Source organism: Neopelma chrysocephalum, unplaced genomic scaffold (genome assembly GCF_003984885.1).
Source record: "Neopelma chrysocephalum unplaced genomic scaffold, ASM398488v2 Primary Assembly neopelma1_80, whole genome shotgun sequence".
In the NCBI taxonomy this organism is placed as follows: Eukaryota; Metazoa; Chordata; class Aves; order Passeriformes; family Pipridae; genus Neopelma; species Neopelma chrysocephalum.
Genome location: NW_020897741.1, coordinates 103603 through 119869, shown reverse-complemented (window position 1 = coordinate 119869; position 16267 = coordinate 103603). Strand labels below are relative to the sequence as shown.

Here is a 16267-nt window from a genome sequence, read left to right as displayed (position 1 = left end):
GTGTTGGAGTAAAATTACTCCAGTAATTATTATTGGAGTAACTAGTATTGGAGTAAAATTACTTGATTCTTTTCAAAAGACAGCACATTAAGATTATGTGTGGGCTTTTTAAGTCACTCTTTTCTATGGGTCCATCAATTAATGAAGGGAGGCAAGTGCATGGAAACAACACAGCTGAGGATATCATTCCTCAAGGCTATTTAACTGCTACCCTAACTAAGGAAACCCAGTTGCAGGGTTGGCACTTGCAGGTCTCCATGGTGACTGGGTGCTACTTTAGGACCCCTCCTTAGTGCATGTTTGGGTAAATGAGCCACTTAGTGTAATGGTTTTGTTTGGTAGAGGTGGTTTACCCTGTCATCAGCTCCTGAACAGGTCCCATCCTGGGGACAGGAGCTGCTGTGGAAACACACCCCTGGAGACTCTCTTCCATCTGCAGAGCATTGGGAGGAGTGATGGGGTTAAAAGCTTCACCAGCCTCAAACTGTGGTGGCCTCGAGCTTTTGTGCCCAGACCACAGGTAGGGCAGAGATGGCCACAGCATCTCAGGAGGGCAGGTGTGCCCAGTGCTGCTGACATAATTGGGTAATTGCGGTTACACCTGGAGAGGAGCAGCCCTGGGCTTGTGTGCAAACCCTGATATGACTCTGGCAGCCAGATCATGAGATGAGGGATTAATGTCTGTCTACCTGCCAAAATGGAGAGGCAGAAGATGGTGTGTTTTGTTTTTGTTTTCCAAAGCAGTCTCTCCTCTGGCATCTGCAGCTTGATGATCTGCAGATGACTCCTGGTCCTCTGATGACAGCCTGTCCGCCTCCGCAGAGTGAGACCCAGGCAGAAAGGGAGCTGGTTAAATTGGAAGAGGCGGGTATGTGCCGGGCACCACAATGAATATGGATGCTTAAAACAGGACTGCTTCCTCACTGGAGCTTGTTCTGCTGCATTTTGTGCTGTGTTTGCTCCAACATGGGCACAATGCTCTGCTTTGGGTGGGGTGAAGCAACTCTGCATCCGCAGCACAAACCTCTGCCATAGGAGCGTTGGGCTGACATCTGATGAGTTCAGAACACCATCTTCCATGAACTGCCCAACTTAAAACATTGTTCAGGTTTGCCCAAAAATCATCTTTGTCCTTTTGGGAAGCTCTGTGGTTTCCAGAGGGCATATGCAAGAGCTGACCAGGACTTCTTTGTGAAAGGGAGCCTTGGAAAATGCAAACGTGGGAGGCTGCTGTTGTGCTTAGAGAGGAGGAAACCTAATAATGTACAGGTTTATCATCTCTTGTTCCTCGACCTTACTGCATTAGCACCAAAGACTGGTGCTTGATCACTTTTAATGTGTGTTACTACACGAGCCATCTATCCACAGCATTAGCAGGTCTGTGTGAAGTTGTAACATTTGCTCCCAAGTCTGCTTCAAAATAGAAAAGAAAAAACCAAATTACCCCATGGCCAAAATTCTTGGGTGGCCCCTGTATTAATTTAATGAGGGTTTGGAATTTGTGCCTGCCCATTAAGGTGTAGGGCCGAGTGTCAGAAGCAGGGCAGCTCTGCAGGAGAGGAGGATTGTCCTTGGAGAAAAACAGTCCAAGCCCAGTGTGGTTTTTTTTGCCAAAAACCCGACACCAGTTTCTGCGCCGGGAGGGCTGTGATTTCGCACTTCAATAAGGCTCTCACACATCACTCCTCGAATAACAAGGCAGATTTTTTTTTAACTTGCTCTCTAAGACTGGGGGGAAAAAAATGCAGGAGGTGAATTTAATCCTTGGGTTGGCATCTGTGGGTGTCTGGATATTTATAAGGCTCTGGCCGTGGCAGTGTGCGTGCTCAGGGTTACCAGCTGTCCCAGAGGGTTATAATGGAGATTAACTCTGCAAAAGCTGTTTAAAATTTAATAATTACATAAAATACTTATGCTGGCCATTCCCATGCAAACTGAAGGAAGAGCAAGTCCACTCTGTGGGTCCCCATTGTAGTATCCCATGGTAGTGGGCAGGAGCTTGCGTGGGTCCTGGGAGGGTTGGACCAAGGTGCTGTTACAGAGGTGACTTCCACTTAACATGTGTTGCGAAGGAAAGTCTTGTCTCTTGCTGACCTTGAAGTTCCTGTGTCAGAAACATGTTCCTAACTGCATGTGGCTGATCGCAGACCTTTCTCCACTGCTTGGTTTGTTATTTGGTTATTTTCCGTAGAGCACGTGGGAAGTGTTCTTAAGGAGTCCTTTCCTGCCTTGCAAGATTTTTGGTTTTGTCTTTTAAAAAAAAAACAAGCAACAAAACAAGTCCAAACATAAGGATTTAGTGGTTTGTTGCCCAAACAGCACTTGCTGAGGATGTGAATCACTGGCTCCTGGGAGGACAGCAGCACTGTCCTCCCTGGTTGCGAAAACTACCAGATCGTTAACGAGTCTTTGAGAGTGTGTCCTTTCTTCCTGTCTGACAAAGGCTCCTGTTGGAATCATAGAAATGTTTAGGTTGGAAGGGACTTTAAAGATCATATAGTTCCAACACCCCTGCCATGGGCAGGGACACCTTCCACTAAACTAGGTTGCTCAGAGCCCCATTCAGTCTGACCTTGAACACTTCCAGGGATGGGGCAGCCAAAGCTTTTCTGGGCAGCCTGTGCCAGTCAATTTCTTCCTAATATCTAATCTAAACCTGCTGTCTGTCAGTTTAAAGCCATTCTGTCTTGTCCTATCACTCCATGCCCTCGTCAAAAGTCCCTTTGCAGCTCTGTTGTAGCCCCTTTAGGTACTGGAAGGTGCTGTAAGGTCACCCTGGAGCTTTCTATTCTCTGGGCTAAACAACCCCAACTCTCTCCTCCTGTCTTCTTAGGGCAACTGCTCCAGCTCTCAGACCATTTTTGTGGCCACCTCTGGACCTGATGTAACAGCTCCACATCCTTCTTATGCTGGGGGCCCTAGGGCTGGATGGTGGGATCTCATGAGTGTGGAATAGAGGGAGAAAATCACCTCCCTCAACCTGCTGGCCACGCTGCTTCTTATGAAACCCAGAACATGGTTGGCTTTCTGGTGAGCAAGTGCACATTGCCAGCTCATGGTCAATTTTTCATCCACCAACACCCCCAAGTCCTTGGGAGGGCTGCTCTCAATCCTTTGGTCCCCCAGCCTGTGCCACTACTGGCAATTGTTTTGACCCAGGTGCAGGACTTTTCCACACTTTCCAGACCTCATTTAGGACCTGAAATATATTTGGAGGGCAGGGGGAGGAGTTCGAGTTTCCAATAATCTCCCTTTTTGGCAGCAGTGAATTGGTGAAATTTTTGTATTTTGGAAAGGTATTTGTGCTGGGAATTTGGGATTTCTAAGTCCTGGTTTGGCTGAGCTGTGGTATCTTGTCAGCTGGAGTGTGGATGTGCCGCATCCTGGCTCGCTTGTACATGCAGGCTCTCAGTGTGTGCTCAGAGGTAAAAATAGGCTGCTCTGGCTGTGTTTTGCATGAGTCAGGAGGATATTTGGGGGAGGGAGGTGGGCTGAGCTCAGGAGCAGAGCTGGATTTGCAGTGATTCGGAGCTTTTATCTGAATGTAGGGGAGGGTTGGGCTGCATCACCGAGGTTTTTCTGTCTGACTTGTGTGTGCCCTTGGGCTGTGCACTCTGTCTGTGATGCCTCATCCAGACAGCCTGTCACAGTCAGGATTTGTCACTGCATGTGGTGCACAGACTAATATCGCCCATCTCTGGAATACCTGTGTCAGTATGTAGGTGGTGGAAGCTCCAGGTGCTCCAGCTCAGATTTCTACTGGGATGGTAGGGGTCAGTTCCCCCCAGATGTTGTGGGTGAACTGGTGGGACCTGTCCCTGATGATGAAGGGCTGGAGCATGGAGCCTCCTGAAATCCAGCCTTCCTGAAACTTCATGAAGCTGTCTCTGGAACCCTGGGCAGATGAGCTGCTCACTCGATGAGACTGTTTGTGCCACGGGTCCTGGACAATCTCCTGAGCTTTCCTTTCCAGCTGTATAAGACCCCTTATAAGACTTGAACTGATGTTGAGTTAAACATTTTCTCTGTGCTGTGTCCCTTCATTCTTCATTATTAATGGGATGAGAGAACACATGGCTTGGGAGGGCTCTGAGTATGAGATTTCCCCTTGAAGGTGGCATTTTCTTAAGGAGCACTCTTCTGAAAAACACCAGTTATATTTGGCTTGAGTTCTGAAAATGAAAACAGCAATGTCTTTTTGTTCCTGAGAGGAAGGAACTGCAGCTCCTCTGTGGCCAGGCTGTGGTTAGACCTCACTGTATCTGCTGCCAGGTGCTGGGGTGTAGCCTTGGCGGGGTGGCTCTTCTGCTGCTCTTAAGTTTACTTAAAGATGTGAAAATGGCAGAGAAGAGGAATGGCCCCTTGCAGGTACTGTACGTCAGCGTGCCAGCACTGCCAGTCACGACCTCACGCCACACTGGCTTCTTGCCCTGCTGGAGGCCAAATGATGCTGAAGAATTGGATCTGTGTCCAACCTGTAAATAGCAGGATTACGGGAGACCAGTGAGGCTTGTCCAGAACAAGCCTTTAAAGCCCAGCCAAGTCTTATGTGCGTGTTTGATGACCACCTTGGTGACGTGGAAGGAGTCTGACTGCTCTGACTACATCAAAGTGTGCTGCAGTGAGGCAGGACACATCTGAAGGAGCTGGAAATGGGTGGGAAAAATCTTGAACCAGATTCAAAATAAGCAAATGGAAGTCACTTAAGTAAACTGAAATGGTGTTTATGGGGAAGAGAAGGCAGAGGTGAGCAGTGTCCAGAGACAGGCAGTGGAGCTGGTGAAGGGCCTGGAGCGCAAGTCTGATGAGGAGCAGCTGAGAGAGCTGGAGGTGTTTAGCCTGGAGAAAAGGAGGCCCAGGGGGGACTTTATTACTCTCTATGACTACTTGAAAGGAGGTTGTAGAGAGGTGGGGGTCGATCTTTCTGCACTGCCTCTTCAGGAAGGTCCTTCCTTCAGCTCAGTGTCTTTGTAGATGAGCTGGATGTGTGTTCAGCAGTGCTGTTTGCTTGTGCCACTCTGGAAGCATTTTTCCATTTCCAGACTTGTCTCCATTTCTCCCAGTGTGCCCTGGCTGTAGATGGGCCATGGTTGTGCCCATGTTACCATGTGTGTGCATCCACCCATGGGCTTTACACTTGCCTATGCACAACATGTTGGCCTTGTCCTGGCTTGAAGTGGAGCTGATCATTGCTCTGGGGTTATTACTACCTTAAAATAGTAGGTGGCTACAGGGAGTAGCCCATCACAGCATTTAGAGACTTGCAATGTTAAGGTAATGGCAATTGAAATGCCACCTGCCCAGGTACCTAAGACACACATGAATGTCCTGGATCCTTCAGATTGTTGCCTGCTCTGGACTGGCCATGGAAAACACAGCTCAGCTGGATTCAGATGTGGGGGTTCATTTGTGTTTCCGTTGTCTGAGGCAAGCTGAGTCATCAATGGTGATGGTTCCTGATGGTGATAATGTTGAGGGTGGTGGTGTCTTCTGCATTTTCAGCAGGATGGTGACAGCTCTCCCAGGCTGTCCCTATGGCCTGTGATAAAAAAGGAAGACAACTCAGGCTGTTGCAAGCTCAGAGCAGCTTTAGCTTTAGCATCAACGTGGCTGTGACCAGCCTTGCGTGGGAAGTGTGAAACGAGTGGGTTAAAGCACCATCTCTGCTGAGCTTGGCCATTTTACTTGGGATTGCTGGGATCTGGAGGGCTTTGAGCATCATCTCCATCCTCAGGGTGCAGATGAGTGTGCTTGGAGAAGGTTCTCATGGTTCAGGGGATGGGGAGGACTCAGGACCTAAGATGGAGCTGGGATTTTTGCTCCACGCACTTAGGGAGGCACCTTCCCATCATGATAGGATGCTCTGGCACTATTAGTGCTCTGCACTGTTAACTCGTAGGACTTCTGGGAATATGGAAGTAGTAGGATGGTAAGCTTATTACATGCATTACATTTTATTTTTGTTGGAGCAGTAATACTTGGCAGCGTGCAGCCACAACTTGTCATGTAATGGTTTTAATCTTATTTTTCAAGAACAGAGGGAACAGTGTTTTTCTTACTGACTGGAGCCAAATCTGTGCTCATGTCTATGTCTCTTCCATATCTCTCTGGGGTTTTGTTTGCACAATATTGTAGTGGATGTAGCGAACATATGGGGCTTAAATTTATTTAATAGTCGCAAGAAAATGAGTTTAAGGTTCTTACAGTATTAAGGCAGGCATTTCCAAATTCATTTTTAATAGAACATTTGTTCTTCAAAGATTATTACACGCCATTAAGTCCTCTGCTGCCTGGTGTGTTCTTGTGCCCTGGGATGTTATTGCCAAGGGATATAAACATGTTTATGGGCCCAGTTTATTGAACGGTGAGATTAAATATACTAAACTTGAAAATGTCAGTAGGAGCATGAGCGCTTCGTCATAAATCCTGTGTGAGAACATTAGGACATAAATGTCATGCCGCCGCATAAAACCGGCGCAAATCAAGTTGCAAGCAGCTGAAAACTTTTCTCACCAGTACAGCAGTTGTAAACACTGGGATTTATCAGCATTAAATACATGGATAGGAGCAGGTAGTACATGGGTTTTTCTTTTTCTGGGCGAATTAGGTGTGCCATGCAGGGATAATAAAACAGCAAATTATGTTATGATACTTCCGTATGACTGACGTGCATGAGAGTGGGTGTGGGCAAAGCCCCCACCCAGCTATAATGTGTTGTCTTGCTGCAGGGCAAGTGCTGGCAGGAGGACCCAATGCCGCTCATTTTATGCATGTGTGTCTATAAACAAAAGGGCACCATTATCTCTATCCATATACCTATATATATGCCACTCAACCCAGCAAGAATAAAATCCTAAATACAAGAGTAAAAAAAGCTCTGCAAGATTTATACAGTGAGATAATGACTTATGCACTATATATATATATCTCTAAGTGCATAAATCATTATCTTTATACAGATAGACATATATAATAGGTAGCGTCAAACCTGCTTGTCTGTCTTTGCATTGCTTTTTTTTACCTTGGTACACAAGCCTTGCAGAGCTTTTCCTGCCCTTGTATTCAGGGATTTTTTAGGGTTTTTTTATTCCCTGGACTGAGCGATAAAATCAAGTGGCAGCTGCATAAACCTGGCATTTTGCTGCTCTTATGCCAAAAGCAGTTGGATTTGCTGGTTTAAAGGACATGACTCCAAGTCTAAGTTGTCTTTTGGGCTTCTTACTGACCAGGGTATGTGATATGGGAAGGCATAAGGGCTTGGCGGCCAGCGTGGTTTGGGCTGTCTGTCCTTCCTACACAGGACTGACAGCCAACATGGATGCCAGGTCATCAGTGGATGAGAATTTGGGATTTTCCTGAAGCATGCAGGCAACCTGTGTCCCTTGAACTGAGGACCACTGGGTCTTCATCTGGGAAGCGTTAACAAGACCAGGCTTAATTCCTGCTACACTCTTGTAATGTGATGAGCAACAGCATCTAATAATCTGAGACACATCAATAACCCCATCATAAATCTCATCAGCAGGTCTGCAGCCTTTTCTCTGTAGTTAAAACCAAGTCCTCTGGTTGGTTTGGGGTTTTTTGGGTGGGCTGCATCCCCCATGCTGGGCTGGTGAGTTGAGCTTTTCTGGTAGGAGAAACTTTGACTCTTACAGCCCATGTGAGATAGTACATGCACGTGACTGTAAACAGCTCGGGAGGGAAGTGTGGTTATGGTGGGAGGAGGGTGAGGAAGTACAAAATGTGGTTTGTACTTTGTGTTTCTTGGTGTTTCTGATTTAGAGCAGGTTGAACACTGGCTGTGAATGCACCAAGCAATGTGGGCTCATGGCTATGTTATGTAGTTTGGAAGTGAAAACTAAAGTCTATATATAGCAGGTCTTGATAAGCTTCCCTTAAGTGAGAAGAGGTTTGGTCAAAAATATCATGAAGCTCTATCATTTTTGTATATGTATTTTTTTATATAAGCATATATACACATATGTGTAAAATAGCTGTATCATAGATTAGAATATATAAAAGTATGTGTAATATATATATAAATATATCAGGCTGAATAGATACTTTATATAGGGGTGTGTATATTGTATTGGGTTTGCTTGGCAAGGGTTTGGTAGCAGGGGGGCTACAGGGGTGGGTTCTGTGAGAAGCTGCCAGAAGCTTCCCACATGTCTGACAGAGCCAATGCCAGGCGGCTCCAAGAGGAACCACCACTGTCCAAGGCTGAGCCCATCAGGGATAATGACAGTGCCTCTGGGATAACAGATTTAAGAAGAGGGGCAAAAAGAGCCAGTAACTTCAGCCAATAGAAAAAGGAGTGAGAATATGTGAGAGCAACAACTCTGCAGAGACCAAGGTCAGTAAAGAAGGAGAAGGAGTGAGAACCCCACACCTAGAGCAGGTTTGCTGGCAGGACTTGGGACCTGTGGACTTGGGACCACGCTGGAGCAGGGAGGGAGTGTGAGGATTCCTCCTCCAGAGGAGGAAGGAGCTGCAGAGACACTGTGTGATGAACTGACTGCAGCTCCCACTCGCCATCCCCCTGTGCTGCTGAGGGGAGGAAGGAGACAGTTCAGGAGTGAAGTTGAACCTGGGAAAAAGGGAGGGGTGGGTGGGAAGTGATTTAGTTTTTATTTCTCATTACCCTACTCTGGTTCGATTGGTAATAAGTTAAACTAATTTCCCCAAGCCGAGTCTGTTTTGCCAGTGACAGTCTCTGGTGAGGGATATTTCCCTGCCCTTATCTCAACCCACGAGCCTTTTGTTATATTTTCTGTCCCCTGTCCAGCTGAGGAGAGCAGGAATAGAGTGGTTTTGGTGGGCACTTGGTGCCCAGCTAGAGTCACCTCACTGCATATCTGTACATATATGTTTATATATAAAAAGGAGATAGTAATATATATAAGGCTGTATAGGGTTTTTTGGGTGGTTGGTTTTTTTTTGGTATCTATTTGGCTATATCAGAGCTGTGACCTGGAGCTGGGAGGTTTGGTCTAAACAGCATTAGAAATTGTTAGATTTTAGACCAGATGGAAAGACCATGGCTATGATATTCTTCTGTAAGCAGCTGTTTTTGCTGACACAGCTGTTGTGCCTGCAGAGGGAAAGAGAAGTGCTCCCTGTAGTGATGGGGGCATGCTGGCTCACTTGGAAACCTGAGGTGCGCTTGTCTCTCTGGAAAAAGTGAGTTTCTCTTTGCAGCTCACCTATGCTGACCCTTCACGTGGTTGTTGGAAAAAAAGGTGTTGCTCAGCTTGATAAAACAGGGTTCATTAGTTGTTATGAAGGATATATGGCTTTACTCGAAGGTGTAACTCCTGACCTCTAGTAGACTCAAGGATAAGTGTGTTGTTTGTATTGCTCCCTAACCTTCATGGAGAAAACCCTCACCGTCTCAAACCAGCATGTGTCAAGGGCTTTTCTGAGGGAAACTCTGTCTTTTTGCTCTCCCTAGAGCAAAACTCCTACCACATCTTCTGTTCACCCAGTGCTCACCCGGTGCAGCGTGTCCCACCCCATAACTGAGTCATCCCGCCGGTCCGAACTGGAAATGGCTCTAAATGGGATCATAGCTGCTGTAGGTGCTCTGTTATGGAAATACTCGTCTTTATAGAGGTGCTTTGGTGACTCACCTCTTAATCCAGCTCCTGTTCAAAGCAGTGGCTGCGATGCAGGCGTGTGGATGAGCACGTGGCCCTCTGCCCTGCTCCTCCAGCCGTGCACTGTCTGACTACCAGGGGTCTTCCTGTGCCGAAGAGTGCAGGAAACTTCACAGATAAATTATGTGATTGATTTTAGAGCACGTTGGGGCATCTGATGGGTCTGTCACCCTTTACGTGCATAGGCAGCTGTTGAGCATGCTATGGGTGGTGCTTCTCTGCAGCCTGGACTCTGAAAGGTCTTAAAATAATTATAACAACAACAACAAAATCTCAAAGGCAAACCCAAGAAAAGCAAAGCATGGCTATTTGGGGATGAGAGAAGCTTTGCTAAAGCCTGCAAACCCCCGTGCCTCACCTGTAGCTTCTCTGCCCCCCCCCCACAGGCATCGACATCCTGAAGCTGGTGGCCGCCCAGGTGGGGAGCCAGTGGAAGGACATCTACCAGTTCCTGTGCAACGCCAGCGAGCGGGAGGTGGCGGCTTTCTCCAACGGCTACGCAGCCGACCACGAGCGTGCCTACGCCGCCCTGCAGCACTGGACCATCCGTGGGCCCGAGGCCAGCCTGGCCCAGCTCATCAGCGCGCTCCGCCAGCACCGCCGCAACGACGTCGTGGAGAAGATCCGCGGCCTGATGGAGGACACCACGCCGGTAACGACGGGCTGGGCTCCGCGTGGGCTTGGAGAGCATGTGGGGGCAGGGCACCCAGCTGTGGCCTGGAGCTTAGCTAAGAGCTTCACTGGCTTCCATCTCTCCACAGAGCTCCTCAGGGGGCTTATTTTAAGTTGTACATTGCTGTTGAGCAAAGTTTTGCCAAAGTTTGCTCAAATCTTATTCAAAGTTTTGATAAGCTCTTAAGTCTCACGTGTTGTGCTTTGCCCATTATCCTTGAAGATCACCAGGAGGACCTAGTACCTGAGCCCTTTTGTCAGGGACATGGAGGAAAAAGCATTCGCCTTTAAACTTGCTCTTAAATGCTATAATTAAATGCCATGGATTTTGTGAGAAGGGCCAAGTAAGCTTGAGTACTAAATGATGCTTCCTCCAAGATGGTGACCAGTAGCACTGGGGATTCCTGCATGCAGTCCTCCAGAGCTGTTGCTCTTTGGCAGCCCTGGCCTTAAAACAACCTGTCCCATATTTTGGGAAAATAAATAAATTGCTGCAGAATATCCTGCAGTAGGTTCTCAGCTGGGTGTAAGTTATTGGAAGGTACCTCAGTGAATTTTGCAGTTTATTTTGGCCACAGCTGCTTTACTTGTTTAGGTTTTTTGGTGACTCAGTGGTCTGGAAGCATTTGTAAAGGTGATGGATGGGGTTTTTTCTGAACATGGAAGCCAATGGGACAGCACAGGGATGGAAGTGGGGGAGATTGAGGGAGGGGTCTTCTCCCTAAACTGGTTTCTGAAACATTTCCTGTTGCCTCAGCAGTGACCCAGACCCAAACGGGAGCGGGTGGGTGCCTGCTGACCTCTCTGGTCACTTGGTGGGGGCCTGGCAAGGTGGACCTTGACAGATAGTAAAGCTTATGGGGCATAGCATTTGTTAGGGCAGGGGATTCCCAAATCCTGATTTGACCATCGCACACTTCACCCTTTAAGAGAGACTGTGGTCCCTTCACTGTCTTGCATATCTTAAATCACTCAGAGTATGAAACGTCTTGGTCCCTTGTAACCATTGTGTGAAATCACAGGGTTTGAGGCACTGGCAGAAGCCCTGGGCTTGTGTTTTTGAGAGACCCTGAGTCAGGTGTGTGCCGAGCATCACTCTGCGTGCCCTGCCCAGATCTTGGATAGGTTCCCTTTGCCAGCTGCCCCAACTCTCCTGCTCCCATTCAATTACTGTTTTTTTCCTTCCAGCTCCTGGTAACTAAGCAGCATGTGGTCCTCTCATTGATGGCAAAAAGTGAAATTAAAAGACCAAGACAAAACTATGGTTAGGGAGAGGAGGGAAGCAGAGAAAATTGTCATTTTGCATACGTGAATTAAAGTTTCTGGTATGTGCAGTGTCTCAGAAGGACACCTTGTCCTCTTGCTCTCCTGGAGTAGGTAGTAACCTCTGTCCTCCTAGTTACTGCTTTGACTTTGAATTCTATGGCAGAGTGCTGGGCAAGGACATCAGATAAAACCTGGGGCTTGTTCATCAGAATGATGCCTAATTAACAGACTTGGGCTGTGCAGTGCTAAAAGCTTCTGAGCCTTGCGCTCTTTTGGCCAAGATCATCAGGTTGTGCTTATCAAATAGCACAAAAATGCAGGTGGTAGCTCCAGGAGCAGGGTTTATTGTGTGACTAGTTGGGATGGTGGACTCCTGCTGATGGAGTAACCGCGGGTTGTGCCCATAACTCTGAAAATACGTCAAGCGGATGCTTCAGAGAATGAGCAAACCCAGTTCTCATGGATAACTGTACACAAGTCTTCTGGACTTTTCAACCACCTTGCCTGTGTCTCTTTGTTTTTCAAAAGAGTGTGGTGTTGTATTCTCCAGTGTCCAGCAGCACCTGGACCGTGGTGGTTCCCCATCAGTTTCACTTGTTTTTCTAGAAATGGGTAAAATTGGGTTGTTGATCTTTTGAGCAGGTGGCTCAAGTGGATCCACATGAGAAATTTGGCTTGTTTCAGCAAAGGAGTTGTTTTTTAGCAAATTCACCCAAGCTGGCACATCCTCTTTCCCCATGCATCTGATTGGGGTTTTTCAGATGAGCGTCCCTCATGATCAACCTTAGGAGTTGGCCATTCCCCTGCCCTGGAGATCCTGAAGCTGTGTGTGGGATGTCAAAGCCTGAAAGCACCCAGGGGTGCACATTCAGCACAGCAGCACATTGTGTTTCTGCAAGGTGTTACCTGCTGTAACCTGTCTGCCTCCTCTCCCTGAGTTGGCTCCTGCACTGTCGATGTGGGTGGTGATAGAATGGCTCTGGGCGGGATGCAGGAAGCCTGTGGGAAGCAGCTTGTGCATGGGAGACAATCCCTGGAGAATTGTGCTGACGGTTGATCTGCATCGCAGCAATCCAGGGAGCCGAGAGATCACTGCCAGGAGTAGGCAGGGAGGTTGATCTTTGTTTTGTTTTTTTTTAATCTGCTGGTTGGAAAGTCTTTAATTAGAGCTAATTGAGGTTTGACTCATGCTGATTTGTCTGTCGAAATGCAGACAAATTGAGGCAGTTTTTCTCCGCACCAAACTGGTTTGATCCAAAGGACTGGGTCGCCCTGTTGGTGGCTGGCATGGGCCCCTCCAGCCCTGCAGAAGTAGTCTTGCAAAAAAACCCCGAAACAACAACAAAGAAGGTTGTGAATGTCCCATCCCTGGAAATGTTCGAGGCCAGGTTGGACATGGCTTGGAGCAACCTTGTCTAGTGGAAGGTGTCCCTGCCCATGGGAATGACATGAGCTTTGAGGTGCCTTGCAACCCAAACCATTCTGTGATTCTGAGTAACAGCATGATGCCTTTGGGGTGACCTGAGCCAGGAGCAAGTCTCTTAATGCATGCTGGTGTGTCCTACATGAGCCCAGGAGGGATGGATTCATGGGTGACTGTGCTGTGTGTGATGCTTTTGGCCCTGCCCAGCATCCCTGGGTGCAAAAGAGTTTCCCCATCCCTCCCCTGATGCTGTGTCATAAGAAAGCACCGACACCCCCAACTCACAGGTAAAAATTGTGTTGTTGAATAATGTAGTTCTCAGATGGCAAATCAATACCCTAAACGCATCCAGCCTCCCTTTACCGGCCCATCCCACCCACTATTGCATTCTTGTCCTAAATCCTTTATCTGGTGTCTGGCTTCGCCTTGTAAAACCTATGGAGGCAAAGCTGCTCTCTCCTATAGAGCCCTATTCCCTTGGCAGCCTTTTGTGCTCCGAAATCCAAATATTTACAACCCCTGATAGGAATAGGGGAATTAATCGGAGTCTATGGAGCGTTACAGTACGTGGCATGAACATTTTCCTTCAGGTAATGAACAGCTCTGCTGCAGACTTGACGGCTTTTTTAGCTGTGGGAGATTATGCTGGTTTTGCACGGCGCTGGATGAATTTAGGTTAAACCGAGATTAGCCCTCTGAATCATTTTGCTCGGGGTTTTTTGCTGCTGAGCCAGAAAATACGGCGAGAGCAGCAGCTGTGGGAAGGTTTTTTGGGGTGCTTTTAACTCACAGGGCTCCTGTTAAAGCCTGGCCTGGCCATTAATGTTTGTTGGGCTCAGTGTCTGCAAAATCTCTCCCCTCGCAGGCAGGTTTACTGGACAGCAGCATGTGAGCCTGGACACTGCTTAGCGAGCACGAGCACACCCCAAATTAATGGTGCTGACAACAACAAAAGTTAGGGGACAGAAGGCGGGAGAAAAAGGGAGAGGTCTCTCACTGCTATCCCAGCAAATTGCAATTCTCCATTTTTGGGGTTAAAATCAGAAAAGCTCACTGATTTCACTGGATGATGAGATTTTTTTTTGCGGTGCAGAACAGCATTTTGCAGCTACCAGGGGGAATCTGTGCTCACCTGGGCTGGCCTGGGGTGGAGCTGGCACAGCCGGCCGTATTGGCTACTCTTGAGTGCCCTGCTGTGAGCAGTGCTTTAAGCTCTTATCGTTTTATTTATGGCTCTGCTGGCCTCGGCTGAAATGTTTCAGGGACTGGATGGAAGGGAAGCAAACAGCCTCAGCTCAGCAGCACAGCCTCAGCAAAGCTGAAAAAAAAATATATGAATAAGGGAGATGTTGAAAGTGGAAAGGGGGAGGCTGCAGCCCTGAGCCCAGTGAGCTTTAGGTTCCTGGCTAATTTCACGTTGTGAATAATCCCATGAGTCAGCAAATCTGTTGGGACAGGGGCTGGTGTGAGGTTAAGCTGTGGGGTTTTTGGGGGTGCCAGAGGAGAAGAGGATGTGAAAGCAGCCCCGTGTCCAGGCTTGCAGCTGTGGCAATGCCTTGTGGCTCCTTTTCTTGCTCTTTCATTAGATCAAAACCCCGGGGCGGGGGGTGGTTGTTGAGCCTCTATCAGCGTTCCTCAACTCCAACCGCTGTCAGCTCCTACCTATCCCCTTCATTTCCTCTTTTGGCAACGCAGAACTGGGCTGGGCCCAGTAATTAAGAATTAAATTTGTTCTGTGTTCACTTCATGTGTCAGCAGTGGGAGTGAGGGTAAAGTGGTTGGATGGATTTCCCAGCCGGAGGAGGCTGTGGTCCGAGGGCTGGGAAATGCCCAGGCAGCCAGGAAAGGAACAGAATTTTACTTCTGGACTTGCATCAGGTTTTATTTGAGGCACAAAGCTGTAGGCTGAAGTGGCCAGAGCCCTGGGGAAGGGGTAGGGCTGGTTGAGTTTTGCTGGAGTGGGCATCACTCCAGGTTTGCTCTAAACCATGGCTTGATTTTCAACTTGGGTTTGAACTAGGCTGGAAATGTGCAATAAACAAAAATGTAATTATTTATAAAGTAATACAAATATAAATAACATAAACACAAAAATAGAAACTTTATAGATGCAGTGATATTTGAAGTTTCCCTGCTGTGGTGGCCACATCTACTGGGGTCTGTGCGTTTGCAGTGTAATGGGTTTGGGTGCCTAAGAAGAAACTAGAAGATGGTTTCTTGTACTAGCCAAACTCAGCGTCGACTTACTCAGCCTGTAATTGGGTTTGGAAACTCTTCATCAGAATTTCATCAACTCTTCATTATGGTTTGAATTGAAAAAGTGCGTAGGCAAATCTATAGAAAGGAGAAACCACCAGGAGCTCTCCCGGAGACAGCATCTCCTGCTTGGAGAAACACTTTGCCCACAAATGGCCAGGACAGAAGGGGAAGAGCTGCTTCCTCCATGGGTGGCTGTGCTTTAGTCTTGGCATCTAAACCTTCCCCAGACCCAGCATTGCCCATTCTGGGTTGTGTGGAACTTGATTTGAGGAGCTCTTCTCCAGGGCTGCCGTGTGTTGAGGGATGCAGCTCTACCACAGAGATGGGTCGAGCACTCTTCTGAAACCTGACTGGTGATATGAAGGGCGCAGAGGATATTTGGGCTTTCCCACCCCAGCATCCTCGTGCCCTTCCCATCCTGGCAAAGGGCTTGCCTCCTGCTCTGCAACACCACACAGTATCACTGTCTCAGCTGCCTCAATTAGACCTCCTGGCCTGCCCAGTGGTGTTTCACCTGCCAAGATCTGGTCTGCCCTTACGGTGGATCTCCAAACACCATGATCACCATGAAGCTGTTGATCCATCCTCCCTATGCCTGTGGGGACCATATCGAGAGCATCCCCCCCTCAACACCACCCTGTGCCGGCAGCATCGCCTATTCTGGGGTGCCACCCAGCCCACCCTGCTTCTTGTGCTGGGGCTTTTCCTCCCACATCCCCTACGGAGGCATAACAGACCTGGGAATAGGGCTGGTGTCAGCCAGGTTGTCATTTTTTGGCAGGGAATCTGGGAAACGGCTGCCTCGGTGCTAAATTTATCCCCCCCACATCCTGAAGGGTGCACAGCCACCTTCGGCAGCACCAACCTTTTGTTCCCGCCTGGTTGCTGTAGGAGAAATTACTGGGAAGCATCGCCTGAGGGAAGGGTGTTTTTTAGAGCTTACTGCTGCTCCTTCCTAATATTAGCACAGCAGCTGCAGTTTCTGTTT

The 16267-nt window shown here is 48.0% G+C and overlaps 1 protein-coding gene across 2 annotated transcripts in view; it reads left to right on the top strand.

Annotated features, from left to right (window-relative positions):
- TNFRSF21 (TNF receptor superfamily member 21) overlaps window positions 1–16267 on the top strand; it is a 35105-nt gene that overhangs the window by 13242 nt on the left and 5596 nt on the right. For both annotated transcript variants that reach the window (XM_027690083.1, XM_027690081.1), the window contains exon 4: window positions 10046–10311. In XM_027690083.1, the coding sequence (XP_027545884.1) occupies window positions 10046–10311 (266 nt within the window). The remainder of the gene's footprint in view (window positions 1–10045; window positions 10312–16267) is intronic.